The following is an 18932-nucleotide window of genomic DNA, read 5'->3' on the forward strand; positions in this document are numbered from 1 at the left end:
AATTATAAAAGTTATTTCTGAATTATAAAGGCATCATGTCCTAGTGGTTAGAGTGTTTCACTGGGACTCTGGAGATCAGGGTTCTGGGCCCTATTTGGTCCTGAAACTCACTCATGACTTTGAATCAGTTTCTGTCTCTCAGCCTAACTTACCTCAAACCATTGCTCGAAGGATAAAAATAGATTTATTTTTTTCAGGATATAACTCCAACAAACAAACATCTATACATAGAAATTAGTACCGGTATACATATTTTCCTCTTTTAAGTCGATGCATTTTTCTCTCTCTGTCTTGCTGTCTTTTTTTTTTTTTCTTTTTTGCAAATCGTAATAGCCAGCCTACCAGCATTCAGCAAGGCCAATTTGCAATGAGCATCTTACTTTGCTCCTCAGTTGAAATCTTCAGTTTGCAAACAATCAAACTGTGAGGATACAAGTGTTGTTTTGCTTAGGTACTGATCTTGGGTTCTAGTCTAGCAATAACTGCCATCTACCAGTTCTCTCTCTCTCTCTCACTATAAGACATCTCTCACTATAAGACATCATTAGTGAAAAATCTACCAGGGCAAGGAGTCTTGCATTTACTGTGTGCTCACATGCAAGTTTAAAGCCTTGTGATTGAAAGAGACCCATGAACTGCTTTATCTGAAGCTGCTTAGAACTATGATCCACCTTGGTGCTTCGCAGAAACAGTTCGTTCCTAAATTCAAAGGAAGGAAAAAACCAGCAAAAAATAGCTGGAGGGAAAAAGAACAAATTATGACAAAATGACAGAGAGATTACAGAGAATTTCAGATTAATAAGTAGGCCGAAGTCCCTGTAATTCCTGCTGAAAAGAGACTTTAATAACTTGTTTCTGATACTTTGATAATGGGAATAGGCAAGCATTATAATGGAGGCAGAGTGTAGGAAGTGCCTTACATTTGCTGAAAGATTGAATCAAAAGTATTCATGTCCAGGACCCTTGAGTCTGATGAAAGCTGGAGAAATCCATCCCCAGGAATAATATACTTGTATGAATATTTGTTCAGGAAAAGAAGAAGCCAGTTTTAACAGCTCTATGCAACTTTTGCTTGCTGGATGGGTACATAACATTTTCTTTTGCATTATTCGTGTAACGATTCAGAAGTATTCTTGCACTGTTGAAAATAAGTTGCTTATCTTTCAAATCTAACATGCAGAAAGGGGGACCCTAAACCTTTATTTGCACATTTGCAGCTCTACCTTCATCAAAATTATAATTCTCAGATGCTTATGGGCCAATTCACACAGTACTTTTGAGAATTAGAGCAACTCAAGTATGTGTGTCTGTAAATTTTACTGTGTTTGCAAAACAAATCATATTTGCCATCGTGTGTTGCGTGCAGTCAGGCCCCTGCTTTTTAACTCTTTCTGAAAATCTAGGCTTCTGTTTTTAAAATTAGAAATAAAAATAAAAATGTCAAGAAACTGTATACCCTGATAGATGGATAAATGAAAGTGTTTTCTCATTCTTCAGTGGGTAGAGAAGGTAGGATGTGAAGTAGATTGCAAGTGCCATGCTTCCTTTCCAATAGTGAGGCAGAAATGAGGCAAACATGATGCCGGAAGAATTAGTCTCACAGCAAAGCATCGTGCAACTACACGTTTACAGTCACATGAGTAGGTTTAGTGTGCCAAATCTGGGCCGCATAGTTTGCATATTTTCCAAACTGCTTGCAATAACACAGGACTACTTTGCAGAATTTTCCAAAACATGCTTGACATAAGCCTCTGCCCTACAGTGCAGAGAATAAGAATGGACTTTCTTATATCAGCAGAAATAATTTTAAGCATGTTTCCCACTGAAAACAAACAATTTCTTCATGAAATGGCCTTTAAGAGAGCACAGACTTCTGTCTTTACTGCAGCCTTTTGTTTCTGGGTGGTCATACTGTTCCCAACCACAACTTTTTATCATTTTTGTTTTTTTCCACGGTTTTAAAAAAATGGTTTAAAAATCAATTGGTGGCACAATCCTATGCATGGTTAGACCAAAAAAAGTCCCGTCCTGCATTGCTAGTGGAGAAATCTGGGAAATGTGGGGGTTGCAAAACATTTTTGTGTCTAAGCATTCATAGGATTGTGCCTTAGATATAGGAAAGAGGTTTGCGACAGTGGCTGGGTCACATTCCTTTTTGTTCCCATGGATTCCATCATGCCAGCCATTCTATCATTGGCTACTTTAAGTGTCAATCATAGTTACTGCTTCCTGCATTGGCTAAAAGCAATGGCAGACAAGAACTCGTTTCTATAAAATAGTTGAGCACAATACTACTTGCACATTTTTCTTGTAATTTTGCCTTCACCAGTGAGAGATACTTTCTCTACCTTAAAAAAAAGAATACTTGAAACCTGGGGAAATGGACAAGGTAATATTCCAAATGGGCAGTGGGTGGCCCAGCTAGAATCTCGGGAAAACATGTCAGAATATGTTCAAACTGGTGATTCAAGTCTAGGAAACTGCATATTTTGCAAAGCCACGCAAAATCTACTAAGATAAAATTGTGGATCAGTGCACTCACTATAAGATTGTATTTATATTCCAAAAGTGGTATGTTTTGCCTTAAAACTTTGTGTCGTCCTAATATGTGGGTGTTGTATTTTAAAAGTAACCTACTCTGAAAAGGGCAATTTTCTCCCATTCTCTGTATTTGGCCCATTTATCACGTTGGACTTTGATTCTCTTGGAATCCTGGGCTAGGGGAGTGAGAATTGAGCATATTTGCATTTCTGTTTGTAATTAACACTTCCAAAGGCAAGCCCCCTTTTGACTTACACCATTGAAACCTGGATGCATTCTCTCAGCTGATCCTGTCAATGACTCCTGCTCAGTCCTTTGAAACATTACCTTTTATTTCCTCCAGGCTTGAAAGGCAGGGTGTGTGGATTTGCCTGCTGGTGAAGTACATTAGTGAGACACTTGATGAAATCACCTCCTCAGCCTGCATGTTAAACCTCAAAACCTTGAAATTACTAGTTGCTAATGTTCGCCTTCTAATTATATGTGCTGCTGGTGGTGGTTTAATGAAACTCTGTGGCCTTGTGATTGAATTTCATCAGTCAGGTCATTCACAGTGAAAGATTGCCTTTGTCTTGATGTAAAGCTATACCTTCTTTTAAAAAGATGCCACTGTTTTCAAGACAAGAGCCCCTCCTTTCCCCCAGTGCTTGAATTTCCCAGTGGGGGAAAGGTAGGGTGAACTTGAACAACACACACAAGGATTTTACTTAAACTATCCTGTCCCCATAGCATTCCATAGGGATCATCACAAAAGATAAGGGGACTGGGGACCCCCACTTGAGCACTGCTATTCTTGCCTTATTTCTTTGGAATTCCCTTTAGAAATCCAAAAGGTGCGCTGTGTGTCTATTGCATGACTTGAGAACTTGAGTTAATTCAAGTCTAAAAGTTTTGTTAGGTTCATTCATAAGTAAAGCATGTCATGAAACATTAAAGCTGGGTTTGCTTAATTGTGTGTCATTTCTCGCGGATTTGGTCCTTTAGGCATTATAAACAGTGAATGCTTCTCTCTCTCTCTCTTTCTCTCCATAGACAGTTGGAAGGCTTCTCTTTGCAACACGAATGCTCCCTTTCCATCAAAAATGAAAGCCTCACAACCAGCACCAGGGCACTCAAATATCATTGGAGAATTGAACCCTGTCGCAGCTCATTCCATAACTTCTGAGTATTGTGGGAATGATTTGGCCTGATGGAGACTGCAGGCAAGTGACAAAATACTGCTGTAGTAGCCAAATTAAAAACAAAATGCTTCTGTTTGTTTTCCCCCAAGCACATGCAAGGGTTGAACCTTGCAAAGGAGCATGATATATCCAGTCCAAACTGTCCACTTTTAAATCTCATTGATTGCATCCAAAGGTGCTTTGCTGTAGTAGTAAACACTTCTGCTCATGCAAGTTTGGGCATCTGATTTTTGCCTATTCCCTGCTTCCTGCTGTTATTCTTTGTGCCATAATACTATTTATTTTCTTTGTGTACCATCCAATTGTCATCAAACTTTTCTTTGTGTACCATCAAACTTCTCTGAGCAATTCAGCAAAAATCAAAATACAAAATCAATTTCATTCTGTAGAATAGGGCCAGATTTCAGTGGTTTTAGGGGTTTGGGAGGCTTAAATAGGTTGTGGCAGTTGGCAAAAATGAAGTGTGTTTGATTAGCTTTCCATTAAGGAAAACCTACCATTGGATATGACCCATCAATATCAGCAGGAGAATTTAGGATATGCTTAATTCTTTCTCACTGAATCCAGTGAGACAGGCAAAAGCACTTGAGTTCTATGGCTCAATCTCACTCGAAGCTACTCTTTTATATAATTGAGAACCTTTTCTTCTTTGTCCTCTATCCAGCAACATCGGAGCACCTTTGATCCAAATAATAAAGGAACGTGAAGGATAAGTTTGATCGTTCTGCCTGCCTCTTGCTCTAGGAACAGATGTGGCATGCATTTTAAATTGCTCATTCTTATGTCTAGGACAGGCTTACACAGCTTCAATGTTTTCCAAATGTACTGAACTACAACTCCTAGCATCTCTGACATTGGCTATACTGGCCGGGGTTGATGGCAGTTTGGTATTATGGATGGACCTGGTTTGTATGTCATGCTAAGCTTCAGAGGGTTGTTGTTGTGGGTGGTTGCAGAATGGCTGAGCATGACATCTGAGCTCAGGTTTTCCATTGTGGAGTGTTTCTCATAGACATTGCCCAGCCCGCATGTCATGGGAAGCCATCTTAACTAAATTTTCAGTGGCCGCCATTTGGAATATTTGTGGAATAGTGAAGGGATGCTGTAGCTTCGCATGTGTGAACCAGGTAAAGGTGGGTTGTTGGGGTGTTGGACAAGCCAGTGAAAATCCAGGTGCTGTTTTAGAGTGGTGGGTAACTTTCTGACCACCCCAACAATCCACTCTTGCCATGATTGCATATAATGAGAAGCTGTGGTGAACCGTCACAACGTTCACATCTTCAAAATAGCTATAGCTTCTGCAGTGAGAAACCCCATGAGGAAATTCACTCATTGTGGTTTGTTCTGGCATGCAAAGCAGGTCACTGGCTTGCAACCTGGCAAGGCGATTTTACCATGGATTGTTGAGGATGGCTAGAGAACTGTCCAGCAAGGATAGCAAAACTCCACTCAAGATCTTGCAGTGGTGATCCTATTTTGCTTTATTCCTTCACAGCCCCATCTGTTTCCAGATGGATATTTTCCATATAGACATCTTGAAGAAAGAGTGATCCTGAACACATTGCAGTAATTTCCCCAGTCCTGTGCAAGTGTACAGAAGTGATAAACGCCTGCCAGGAATTTTGCATGAGTGTTGCTCTCCCTGAAAATTGGTGCAAATTCTTCCTCTGTTGAACTGCTCTCTCGTGAAATGTGCATATTTTAAATGATTTACCTCACTTGTTTGCCTTGAAATTTGCATATGTTTATAAATACTGCTAGCAATGGAGACCAGGTAGAGAAGCAATAAGTATGAAGGGTCAAGTAGCAGCCTAAGGAGAAGCAACTGAAAGCACCTGGTGGGTACAGGACAGAAGGAGCTTTAGGGGTGCATGTTATTAATAAACATGAAGCAGCCTTTTCTTTGTAGCATGGAAACGGCAGAAGTGTTTCCATAAACTGGCAAGGACAAGGAGAGAGCTAATGGTATACTTTTCTAAAGGGTGGATGAAGAAAGCTAATTAGAAAAAGAACTGAGGGACAGTGATCCAGTTTCTCACTCATTTTGGTCATTTCAGCTTTTCCCCCTAACTTCTTTAGGGATGCCAGTTTATATCCTTCTGTGGACTGAGCTGGCGCAAGGATCTTTCGGCAACAAACCTATGCACACTTATGTGGAAGTAAGCACCGCTGCACTCAATAGCATTGATCTATTTGGCACATTTATATTCCACTTTTTCCTCCAAGGATCCCAAGGTGGTGAACTTGATCCTTCTCTCCATTCTCATCCAGACAACAATCCTGTGAGGTAGCTTCGGCTGAGAGTTCGTAACCAACCCAAGGTAACGCAGTGCACTTCATGGCCAAGCTACTGCACCACACTAGTTCTCGTACTCCAGTCTGAATAGACATGCACAGGGTTGCGCTTTCAGCTGCTTTCTCTGGCAGAGTGTGATGTCTTACCCTTATTATTATATTTGTGTTTATTTTTTCCTAATTCATTTTCTCCCCTTCAAATTTTTCTGCTGAAGTATACAGATTTCGTTTCTGAAGGTCATGCACATACATACACTGCCCCTCCCACCACATGTGTTGGACCGCACATGTCAGCTGGAAATTATGGGAATTGTAGTCCAATCCATCTGGAAGGTGCCGGGCTGGGAAAGGCTGAGACATGTACTAGAGAAAATGTTCTCCATTCACATGAATCCCTGGATGTCAAGGTTTTACACTACCGGGCCTTGTTTTCAAAGTAGGCCAAGCTGTTCCATTCGCTGCTGGAGTCCTGCATTTTAGACTAGAATTCTCTTGGAGGCATTTAATTACTTGATTTCCTAATTGGGAACCAGGGGTGGTGCAAATAAGAAAGATTTGCCTGATTTTTCACAGTAGACAATAGTAAAAGACTACCCTGAAGGATCTTGGTGCAGTGATATCTAAAACTGAAGTCTTTTTGGCATTGTCTGCCACTGCACATGTGCACAGGTGAGAAAAAAGAGACAAACACAGGTAAGAAAAACAAAAAGACACTAAGAGCTTAAGCCAATGTGTGTACCCTAGTTCTAGGAAGTACCCCTGGTCAAACTAGAATTCAGGAGCAGTGGAATGCAGGGTGGAATGTGAACTCATGGAATGAGAAAGTAATGATTGTAAGGAATCCTCTTACCCTAAAATGGACTCACTCCCCCCACCCCCCTGTCAACTTGGAACATTAAAGGTATGGCATCACAGGCACACTTCTCCATTCCAAATAACCAAAGACCCAACCCATTCCACTAAATGGACGTCTTCAGAGAGACGTACAGAACTCTGTCACTTCTGTTCCATTCTCAGTCAAGGAAAGCGCCTCCTCCTACCCCTTGGAGCAGACCGACAGCAAGCCCACACCGATAAGGGAACAGGTAAGCCATTGGACTCATTCCCATGAATGAGCTCTAGATTTGTTAAGGGGTTGCATGTTAAGGTAAAAACTTGCTGAAATGAGAGGGTAGATGTCTGGTTTCCTGAAAAGAGCATGTCCCCGCTCCTCTGGCAACTCTTTGGGGTTGATGACTGGGATATAAATATCCTAAATATAGGAATTAAATAAATAAACCTCAGTGGGAGGCAGGAAGACACCAGTATCTGACTTTTTCCTGAAAAGCTTTTGTTTGGATAAAAAGCCTTGTGTTTGTCTTTGTTTTTATTTGAAGCAACTGTCAAGTACTCAATTTGTTTTCTCTCTTTCGCATACTTTCTGTTTACTTTCAGAACATTTGACTGCAACCATGTAACATGTGTATGTGGTTATTTATTTGTATCATACCACTCAGCAGCTGAAGCCATCTGGATTGAATATTGCATTTAATTTTAACTTACGTTGAAAAACAATTTAACAGCTAAAACAATTTCAGTAAAAGCGAGACATGTTGAAACAGCGAGGTGTATGTCCCATCATGCCATTCAATAGTCTTCAGTGCTATTACAAGCCTGGGAGAAAAGGGCAGTCGTAATCTAGCACTGAAAAGATGACGGAGTTGGCACCAGGCAAGCCTCAGTGGGGAGATCATTCCATAATTTGAAACACAAAGGCTGAATGCAACTGAGAGTATGTCCCATAAGGACCAGTTATCTTCCCTTTGTCCCCTGGGAATGCATGGACTCTATGGAGCTTCCCTTGTGCAGACCTGACCAGAATGGAGTTTAGTTTAGGGTAAGACAACAAAAAGACCATATTTTCCTGTACTGTCTAACGTTTTTCAGTGTCTTAGTGGTTGTGGCCAAGGAGGGACTTTCCAGGATTGTTGAAAGGGTTAATCAGGGAGGACATAAGCGGATTTGATAAAACTTTCTTATGTAGAAAAGGAACGGAATTATTTTTTCCCCCTCTCATGATGCTAAAGCTTGGAGGCATCTGTAAAACTGGGTCACAATAGATTCAGGACAGGGAAAAAATCCATAATTACTCACACAGCATGTAATTAACAGTGGAGTCACCAACAGGGTGTGTCTCTTGGTGCCTGCCTGACTCTACTGCTTTTTATTATATTCCTTAAGATTTGTTTTGATTTACTTTTTAATCTGGGAAGTAATTTTGAACATCACACCACCATTGTGTTTGAAAGGGTGAGTTTTTCCCCCTTTTGGTTTAATTTTTTCTTTTGTGTTGGTTTAGTTTAGTTTTGGAACTCCATCCCCACCTCTGCCTTGTACTTAGATTCTTTGAGTTACCTTATTTTTTATTTTAGTTTTCCCAGTGTGCCTTCTCAAAATGTGTGTTTGTGATGTTCATTTCCTGGGTGGCCTTGTACACCTTGGGAGTCATTTTATGAATAGGTGAATCTACCTGTGTGAGTAAAAATGCCACCAATACTTTTGCAAAATACCAGGCAAAACAATTTTGAGTGTTCCAGAATTAATGTATGGAATGGATGTGGCGATAGACATCGTGTAGGTGCTTTTTAAGGGAACTTGATAGATCATGGAGGACAGCTCTGTCCGTAGTTATTAGCCATGACATGAAATGGGCCCTCCTTTTGCAGCTGCAGTTTACCTTCATTAAATCAGATGCCAGACAAACGAGAGCAAGGTGATAATCTCTATACACTCTTTGTGGGCTTCAAGGGAGCCCTTGACTGAATAGTTCTTGTTCCAGTTGGGTATTCTTACGGCAGCCTGATCAAAGGCAAAAGTAAATATTGCCAGTTGACGATTGTATGCTTGTTGCGTGAGTCTAAGGATGCAGTCCTGTGCATGTTTAGACAGAAAAAAATCCTAGAGGTCCAAACATGGAACTGTTTTGGAACTCTAGCCAGTTGTTTTGGAAATTGGACTTTTTTCCATCTAAACATGCAAAGGATTGTGTTCTAAGAGACTAACTGTATATCTGCTCTTGTGCCTCTCGCCTCTTTTGTATGGTGAGATTTCTTTTGATGCTTTGTGAAGAAAATGAGGATAGAAAATGGCTAAAGAATTGGTGTTGTGGAAAGTAGCACCATGAAACTCCTTTCTCCTGAATATCTAAAGACAGCAAACTCCAGTGTCAAGCTAAGCATCAGAGATCTCTAGCTTCTGCATTTAATTTAAAGCCACACAAAAGTATCAGAGTCCCTGGCCCCCATAATTCACAGTTTTGCACAAAGGTTAAGTTTTTCAGACAAGGACTAATTCCAAATGTGGGACTTTACTGAGTCAACCTTTACCCAAATGCTATGAGCAAACATCACACTGCTTAGGTTTTCTTATTACATGAAATAACAGGTGTTTTTTTTTAAGATAACGACTTTTTTTGGTTTGCTCCATCAGCCAAAATATACAGCCCTTTAAACATTCACAGGAAAAGCTATTTCAAAAAGCTTTAGCTGATATCTGCAAAAGTGGAAATACTGAAAACTTAATCCTGCTTGATAAAAGCTGGTTATGCTGGTAGACTTAAACTGAGGAGACACAAGATCTTGCTATCACATGTAGAGAGTTGGAGGAAAGTAAAATTGGGCCTCCACCAACTTCTGTAATGGTAGCAAACAAGGAACTTTCCCCAAGCTGGTGCCATCCAGATAGGTTGTACAATGCCCATCATCCTGAATGCTAAACTGCATACATGAACTTGGTCAGGCGGAAGGTTATAGAGAAAAATGACTGAATGCAGTCACGGTGATGTCTGATGACTGACAGGTACTACTGCTTTAATTGGTGGTGGGCCAGAGGGAGGCAGGGCAACCAACTCCTTGTCAACAGAGCAACATTATACCCTGCTTTAAACATACCCTTAAATTTACTCTTACATTAATCCTAGCTTGTATCCAACCTTTCACCCATTTGGGTGCCTTTGACATTATTCTCTTCCTGAGCATTGCAAATGTGCTGTATTGGCATCTGAGAGTGTACATTCATATATTGCGCTAAGGATACTGTGTTATGGAACAGTCCGTTCGCTTCTACTGTATGCTTTTTTCCTGGAAGAGCAGAAGTAATTAGTTTGGATGATGATGATGACGACTAATCTCATTTCTATACCTCCCTATAGCCAAAGCTATCTGGGCAGTTAACAACAATGCAAAAAAACAAGGCAATACATTACAATACAAATTTCATAAAAACAAAGCAGCATTAAAATGAGTTTTAAATACTAATATGTGCAGTAAAAATGATCCTGTAGAAATTCCCTCAAGCCCCTGGGTAGCTAAGTAGATCTTTAAAGACTTGCATGAAGGGCTCGCTCAACCTGGAGAAAGAGACTGAATACAGAATCTCTGAGCAGGAGTGGAGTGGGAAAGAAGTGGGACTAACAGGTGTTCTTTTATCTCTCTTCAATATCTTTGGCTAAAGTAAATTAAAGCATGCCCATGACTGTGTGTCTGCAGATACCAAAGGTGAGTCTTAGGTGTACAAGGAATGACAACATTCAGACTTTGACATATATGGTTTTCCAGCTTTGGGGTATATCTGATAGAAACGTTTACCAAAATTGAGGATCCAGTTTTTCCTCTTTGAGCCAGCTGTTCATCATGACATGAGCATGAAGAAGTATCTGAATTGCATAACTTGTACACGAAACACAGAAGCCGAGAAGATGACAATTGCTCAGAGGAATTGCCTGTATTGTGAGCCGCCCCAAGGCTTTGCTGCGATGGGGGCGGCAGAAAAATGTTTTAAATAAACTCCATCAACAGGTATCAGGCACTCCTTCACTTTACATCAGACTCCTGATAAATCAGGCTAAGCTTGTCCTTTCCATCCTTAAAGGCAGCATACTGTGCTTTAAAAAAATGCTCCCATCATTTCATCGTTTAGCTCTTTATTTCACTGTCTGTCTATCAACTCTGTATGTCCTGGTAGATTTTACAAAATGGAGGCCACTTGGGGTGGATTTGCTTTTCTTTGCATAATTTGTCAAGCATGTCATACCAGCAAGATGGCATTCTCTTTGTGTGCTTTCCTGGTGCTTCTCCCAGCTGTGTTTCTTGAAATGACAGTCCCAATTTCAGCTCCTCAAAGCTTGTAGAACAGGTGTTTACATCACCTCAAGCTGTCACCACCTGGTAGCCATTTTTTAAAAACTAGGCAATGATTTTATGGAGCCTCAAAAGCAAGTAATTTTATTAGCATTGTATAATTAATAAGGGTTTAATTTTATATGCAAATACAATTTTGGCCAGGAAAATTACATTGTATGTCTCCCCCCCCCCACCCCCATCATGTTCTTCCATGTTCTAGCATATGGTGGATTCTACATTTCCCTTAGTACAGGGGTCTCAAACTCGTGGCCCATGGGCCAATTGCCAGGACGGACGGGGCACAGGGGAGGGGCCCTGCGGTCTTCAAAGCACCGGCGGCGCCCGGGCCGGCTGCGGGATGAGCGGCACACCACCACCACAGTGGTGGAATACTTGATGCGGCCCAGCCTCACCCAGACTCTACTTCCAGCGGCCCCCAGGGAAGGTGAGTTTGAGACCCCTGCCTTAGTACATGTGTGTTTAACTCTCAGAGATTTTTAGTATGCAAGAAAAAGGAGGGAGCACACCTATTTATATAATGGGGGGGGGGGGCTCCCGCCAACATTTCTAGGCTTAGCTAGAGGAATCTTCCCGAAAAGAGGCACTGTGCAGGTGCAGCACCCATATGTGTGATGCACAGAGACCACAAAGAATTTTAGTATGAAAATTTGAGCATACACTGTCAACTACTACACTTCTTTTCTGCTTTGTTGAATATTCACAGCTCTGATTACTATCATCAATATTAGCCATGTTCATGTAAGAAAATCCCCTCGGTTGCCCTTTCTCAAGCATATTAGATGACCAGAGCACTGGTCCACATCTTTAGTTTAGAATTTTCAGCCAAAAAGCTGGAACCTGTGCTTGTGGCTACTGCAGAGTTCATGCTTTCAACTATATGATGCTGTCCAAATCAGCAGAATAAAATACTTAATAGAAATGGTGAAGAACAGGCAGAATTTTTTTTCAAATCTTCAATACAAAGGCTGCCTTTTCTGGCTACACAGACAGGAAAAACAGTATGCTTGACCTGCTTCGAATAGGCCAACTGAAGATGCTAGCTCTACCCTCCAAAATTCTAAATGGCTTGGTCATTCTGTACCCAAAAGGACACTTACGTAACTTTCTCATTGTTTTATTCCAAAAGTAGTCCAATAACATCTTGTGCCAATGTGAGTTTCACAGGCCACGTTCTTGCCTTGGTGGCCGTTCTACAGCAATTGAAGCTTAAGTTTTGCTAAAAGGAATTCCATAAACCTGAATTTGTTGAGCTAAAGTAGAAAAAGTAAAAACCCTGATTTTTCAAGTTTTAATAACTGTTAAACTAATATATATGTAACCTTGGGTGCTTGTGACAATTCAAATTTACAATATAAACAAAAGGGTACAGGTTCTTACTTCCAGGAATCATGCAATTCATGTTTTTTAACCATGCCTAAACCATCCTTCATCTAAATGAATTCTAGGGCAATGTACAAGTAATAGAAAATATTAAAAGAAACCCTATTTGCAGAGTGACAATGGAGAGTACATCTAAAATAAAAGAGAAGGCAAAGGAGAACGCAAGTGCAGCTATACATTCACTGCTTTCCCTGGGAGCTGCAGAGAATGGTTAGAGGAATAAGAGAATGCTTCAATGGCATTTAATTTTGAGGAGTTATTTAAAGAAAGGAAGTGGGATGCCTCCCACTTCAGTGTTCTATAAGAGAATTCAAACTATAAGGGGAAATAAGGGAGAAAGGCTGGCATTGTAAATTGCAAAATTGGAGAAGTGAAAGTCATGTACCATAACATACATGGTGGAAAAAGGAAATCTCTCAGGTTCTTTGGAGTACTGATTTAATTTCAGAAACATTCAGCTTAAGCTATCTTCCAATTTAAAAATAACTTACGAAAATTGCAGTGCAAAATACCTTTCAAGAAAGTAAATGACTCAAAATATTGGGCATTTTCTAAACATAACCTCACTTTTAACACCTTTGGATGCTTTGCTTGTTGTAATCATAGATTGGTACAGTCATCATTTGTGGAATAGCCCAAAATACAAATTGAATATACAAATATACATTTGCAGTCTATTTATTTATGGTCAGTATACAACACATTCAATTTAAAATATGTACAGTAATATAAACAGCATAGATTACCATAGAAATTTTATAACCAGATTTAAAACAAATGTAAAACTACAGTATTTTATACAAATTAAATCCCAAGACCTACTTAAACAGTCCTAACAGTGGCTAATTAAATGCCTTGTGGTAGAGGACAATTGTAACCTTGGCCCCAAAAAGTTTTAAATTAAAAGTTTTAAATATTTCAAAATATCCACAAGTATCAGAAAATACTGTTTTCAAAAATAGTTTTAGAAGCTGAATACTAGTTGAGAGCATTGTAAAACTTCATGATACTCCCATGGAAGGCATGAAGAGTAAATTACATTATTTTTACATTTGTATACCCAGTAAAAACCCTCTATCTGCAGTTTCAGTTACTATGGTTTCACTTAACCACAGTTGGCTATGATCTGAAAAGGTTAAATGGAAAATTCCAGAAATACAGTAAACATTCATAATTTGAATTATGCGCCATTCTGAGTAATATAAAATCTTGTGCAGTCCTGCCCAGGAAGTTAATCATCCCTTTGTCTAGCATATCTACACTGTATATGCTACTCAGGTGTTAAGTCACTTAGTAGCCATCTTGGTCTGGAGTGAGGACAGTAAAATAAATATTTGAGAGAGACCATAGTCACAATATAATTGTTCTATTTTGTAATTGTTGTTAATGCCTTATTGTGACTAATATACAAATTAAACTTCACCATAGGTATTTATAGCATCTACATTATATACTGTTTGCTACAATTTGCAGTTTCAGAATACTTTGGGGAATTTGGAACCTATACAACCTATCCAGGGATCCTACTGTACGTACGAAGATTTTAATATACTTTGAAATCAGTAATTGGCTGCTGGTAATCAAGAAACAGTGAATTATCTTTACATCAGATGATCTTTGAAAGATAAGGAATTTGCTAATACTAGCAGATAAAGGAATTATCCTCTAAGTGAGATTAAATAAATCCAGCTTCCTGCAAAGAAAACAGCCTGATCCCAGTCATTTCTAAATGCAGATTACTTATTTATATGCAACACACATACGTGCTGAGAATTGGGAGACACTTGAAGAAAATATTTAGAATTAGTGTTCCTTGCAGAGAAACTCTGAAATTGAATCTCCCTCTGGTCCCACAGCTCACTGCATTCAGCAGGACCTTCTCAGTGTGTAAGCATTTTGGAAGGGGTAGGGTGCCTCCATGGACAGGAGGTGATGGCACAATACGTTTCCCCAGATTAGTTTCACATGAATTGACTTGTGCAGTATGACTGCCCACCCCCCAGGAAAGAAAGGTGCTGTATGCATTAAAAACTCATACCCAGGACCCAAGCCCACAAAGGCCAGACACCCTTACTTGATTGAGACCGCAAATATGCTTACTGTAATATAGCTGGCACATAGCTACATTCTACATGTTGCAGAATTAAATTGATATCCTTTTTTCCTTTTAAGGAACTCGAAGGCTTACATAATTCTCCTCTCAAAATTTACCCTCACAACCTGAGGTGCAAGAACACAAGAAGAGCCATGCTGGATCCATCTAGTCCAGCTCCTCATTCACATTGTGGCAAACCAGATACCCACAGGATCACTCAAGCAGGTTGGGTACAAGGCTCCCCCAGCAACTGGTGTATGCAGGTATGCTACCTCTGTGGAGGTGGTAGCACATAGCCAGCAAGGCTAGTAACTACTGACAAGTCTCCTCCCTCATCTGTCTAATCCCTTTTTAACCATCACCACTTACTGTGGTAGCAAATTCCATAGTTCTGTGTGGAAAAGGTATTTCCTTTTGTTTGTCCTAAGCATTCCACCAAGCAGCTTCATGGACTAAGCCTGGATTCAAGTGACATGGCAGAGGGAGAAAAATTTCCACATCATGCATTATTTTAATTTCTCTTTCATGCCTCCCCTTGCCTTTTTTTCTCACTTTAGTATTCCCAGTTGTTGTGGCTGTTCCTCAAGAAGTTGCTCCAGCCACCTGATCATTTTTGCTGTACTTCTCCCAGTTCAATAATGTCCTCATTCAGGTGAAGGTCACAGACTGCCAGCCTAAAGTTACCCAGTTAGTTCCATGGGACTAGAAGCCAGTTCTCTGGAGTCCCAGTCCCACACTCTTACAGCTACACTATACTGGCTCTCTAGTTGCTCTGAATTACCATATGGGCAGTGGTTCATTTTTAGGAACAATATAGCAACAGCAAAGATACAGTAATACCATATCACTGCCACTAACTGTTTAATTAAGAGTCAGCTGACTGGATCCATTCAGTCCTTTTTCAAAAGCTGGTCGGCCATTGACAAAAGAGCATATTCATTCCCTTCCCATGTATTCATTGGGAAATAGAGCAAAGCAACATGCACCCAACCCAGCAAGATATATGTCCTGAGGCTAAAGCCTATTTGAAGTCAGTGAGCCAGTTCACTTTGGGACTGGGGAAGGAAAACAGCCCACTGTAGTGTATTCAACCTCTCTGCCATTCAGTGGTTTCATGCCACTAAACTACCATAATTTTTCCCACCAGGTACTGTTTGCCATGCCATCAGAAGTCAATGTTACAAGTACAGGACTGACCATGATTTCTAGAGAGGTACCAGCCCCTCACTAGGTTCAGACAAAATGACAAATGGCTCACGGTAAAAGCAATCATAGCCATTTCATAGTGTGTAACTAGCATGTGCAAGATAGAAAAATAAGCTATGGTGGATTATTTTCCTTCCCCAGTTGTACAAACTGGTTCAAGTGAGACTTAACTCATGGTTGAACTGCCCTGAAGCTACAGTAAAAGTTAGTGTGAAGACCATGCTTTGATATCTAACAGCATCTAGGTAATTGCAAAGACAGTTTAATAGTCCATTTTAAAGATAATCTGTATTTTTAAAAAATCAAAACAACTATATCAACCTTGCAAAATGCATGTCCAAGTTGTGACTTTAAAAACAACTGCAATGAACACAACAACTTTTTCTCATTTATTTCACAAATTCAGTTATTCATCTATAACATATTAAAATAGAAAACATTATCTGATAAATTTACATAGAAAATATGCATACAGTAATAAAATACTGAAACTATTTAAGCACCGGAACATTAATATTTATTGGCATAGATTTTATGAATGTATTTTGAAAATGTTCAATAAAGTGCAATTAAATCCAGTCCACCTTAGTGGTAAGCATTTTGTACTACTGATGACTTGTTAGAAACTAGAACATTTTCGTTAGAAGTTTACTGAAAGCAAGACAGATGAAAACCAATTATTGAAAAAGTTTTGGTTTGCCTAGGAAAATAATCTACATGAAACCCAGAACAATTAAGAATCTTGTGATCAACAGTAAGACGTTACAAGTCAATACAGAATGAATTCATGAGCAGAGAAGTTAATCTTGTAAAGATTTTTTTTCAATTGCCTTGCATTATTAACTGGAATTTATATTCAATTTTATGGAAACCATTCACAATTATCAAAAATCTTGGTTAGTGTTTCCAGTGAAAGAGACAAAGTCAAAAAGCTGGAAAGACTCCCTTGCCATACATCTCCCTGGAGCCCAGGACTTGGGAGACAGATGAACACAGTGCCATAGGGTGGGCAGTAGACCCATATGCTTAAAACTGGGTCTTTCAATTTCATCTGTTGCTGTCATGCATCATTTAGCTTGAGGCTGCATCGCAACAGAATTATGTAAAGAAGCCTATTGGAACCAGTGTTTTATATTGTGTGGAATATGGCCTAATTTCACAACATTCACTTTTTAAACCTAAATAAGCAAACTTTTCAATTAAAGTGGAATATCTGTAGTAAAATGAAAAGTTTGGAATGAAAGTAGTGTTCAGTTATAAATGCTTACCCTTATTTAAATCAAACAAGACTGAAGATTCAAAACTTTATTGCATGTGCTGAATTATGGACATTCAGAACCTTTCTCACTAGAAAATGGGACTATATGGCAAATGTGATCACTCTCATATACAGAGTGAAGCAAATGAAACGTTCCCGAATATAGTATAGTATGCTCTGCAGCACAGATGTGGATGCATAATTGCTGGCTTTGAGAGAACTATGGCTTATAGCACTAATTATTCTTAAGTGGAAAGAAGCAGTCAGAACTGATTTTAAGGCTGCACCTCCAAACATGTCCTATTGTACCATATAGTATCTCAACAGATTAAAAAAGGTTCACTGTTGACAGAGATTGGACCAAGCTATTTTAATATCTATATAATATTGCGTACAGTTAAGTACAAAAGAATGCTTAACCAAGATAAGTTTGTATTCATCTTTTGGACCATCAGTAAAATATTTCCCAGTAGAAGTAATCACTAATCCTTTCCACAATTTCTCTAGCATGTTTGCACCATCCTGCCTAAACTGTTTCTTCTACATTGTTTATTATTTCAGCACTTATATCAGTTAAAGATGCACACACATCAAATTATTCCAAACCTGACTATGAATGTCCTAGAATTAGAGGAAAATGCCTCATATAACACCACACCAGCAAAAATTCAGTGGCAACACCTAATGAAATAATGTCACAACTCCAGCTAGCTATTTCAGCTTCTTTAAACCAAGCCCCATTGCAGAATGGAAAGTTGTGTTTCTATACAACTTTTTAAAAAAATCAAGATCATGGTACGTGGTGCTTTCCTATAGGAAATGAACTCTGAGTGTCCTGTAAACCAAGGTCTCTTAAGAACCATGGTAGGCAATTCTGGACAATATGGCTACAAGGTAAATATTGGATGCAAACTATTTGGCATAAAATAGCTTTAATAAATCTGGAAAATGCAAATAAGAATAAAGGCCACCACCATTAGGATCTAGTTCCTCAAATTCTAACTGCATGATCATGCATATCATCTACTATGCCCACTAATACTTTATGTACAAACAATATAGAAAAGTGTATTACCTAGTCTGTTTCATTTCAAAAGAAATGTTAAATTTTATGTACAAAATTAATTATTTTGATAAATCTTGGAGAATTCTGCATGACAGAAATGAAAGGGAGAATAGGCGTTCATAAACATCTTTTGCTTTTTAACCTTTAGTAGGTTGTCCAGTCAAAATAACTCTTTCATTGCCCTGCTCTCTCCTTACACTATAATAAATATTAACAAAGTCATTCTACATGTTGATTAAAGGCATAGTTCACCCTTTTGTGATTTTTAGTTTCTGGGGAGCCCCCAAACATATCTATTGTTGGGACAATTAAGCAGTTAAATAGTATAGTACTGGTCCTTTGTCCTTTCACAACTTGATTTTATATAGCATATTGTAGAAAATACTGCTGTTTAGTTGCCTGTAGCATACAAGTGGTAGAAACAAATAGTAGTACTAACAACTAATAGCAACACTAACAGAAGAGTCAATTGCTGGAACCAAACACAGCGGTCAATCTGTTCTCGAAGTCTTTTATTAACTTGCAGTAACTGTGTTAGCTGGGAAAGTGGAGAAAAGGGTAGATGGCATTAAAAATTATCCTTTTTAATGTATTTTACCTACAGATAGCTGCAATTTGCTAATGCTCTAAAAATACTACACTGAGAACTAGGCTTAATCTTAACATATTCAATATATGCCAGGAATGAAAACTCATCTTTTTATCACTTTTATACTCGTGGTGTCATCTC

At 39.1% G+C, this 18932-nt stretch overlaps 1 protein-coding gene across 5 annotated transcripts in view; it reads right to left on the bottom strand.

The window, feature by feature from the left end:
• Window positions 1–18932, bottom strand: part of MOSPD2 (motile sperm domain containing 2) — a 61543-nt gene that overhangs the window by 16247 nt on the left and 26364 nt on the right. For 3 of the 5 annotated variants that reach the window (XM_044430330.1, XM_044430301.1, XM_044430317.1), the window contains one exon: window positions 13240–18740. The exons of the other annotated variants lie outside the window; for them this stretch is intronic. In XM_044430330.1, the coding sequence (XP_044286265.1) occupies window positions 18594–18740 (147 nt within the window). In that variant the 3' untranslated portion in view covers window positions 13240–18593. Of the gene's footprint in view, window positions 1–13239; window positions 18741–18932 lie in introns of those variants that run through there. 5 annotated transcript variants of the gene reach the window in all.

The sequence above is a fragment of the Varanus komodoensis genome, unplaced genomic scaffold (genome assembly GCF_004798865.1).
Source record: "Varanus komodoensis strain SLA01 unplaced genomic scaffold, ASM479886v1 scaffold1, whole genome shotgun sequence".
Classification (NCBI taxonomy): domain Eukaryota; kingdom Metazoa; phylum Chordata; class Lepidosauria; order Squamata; family Varanidae; genus Varanus; species Varanus komodoensis.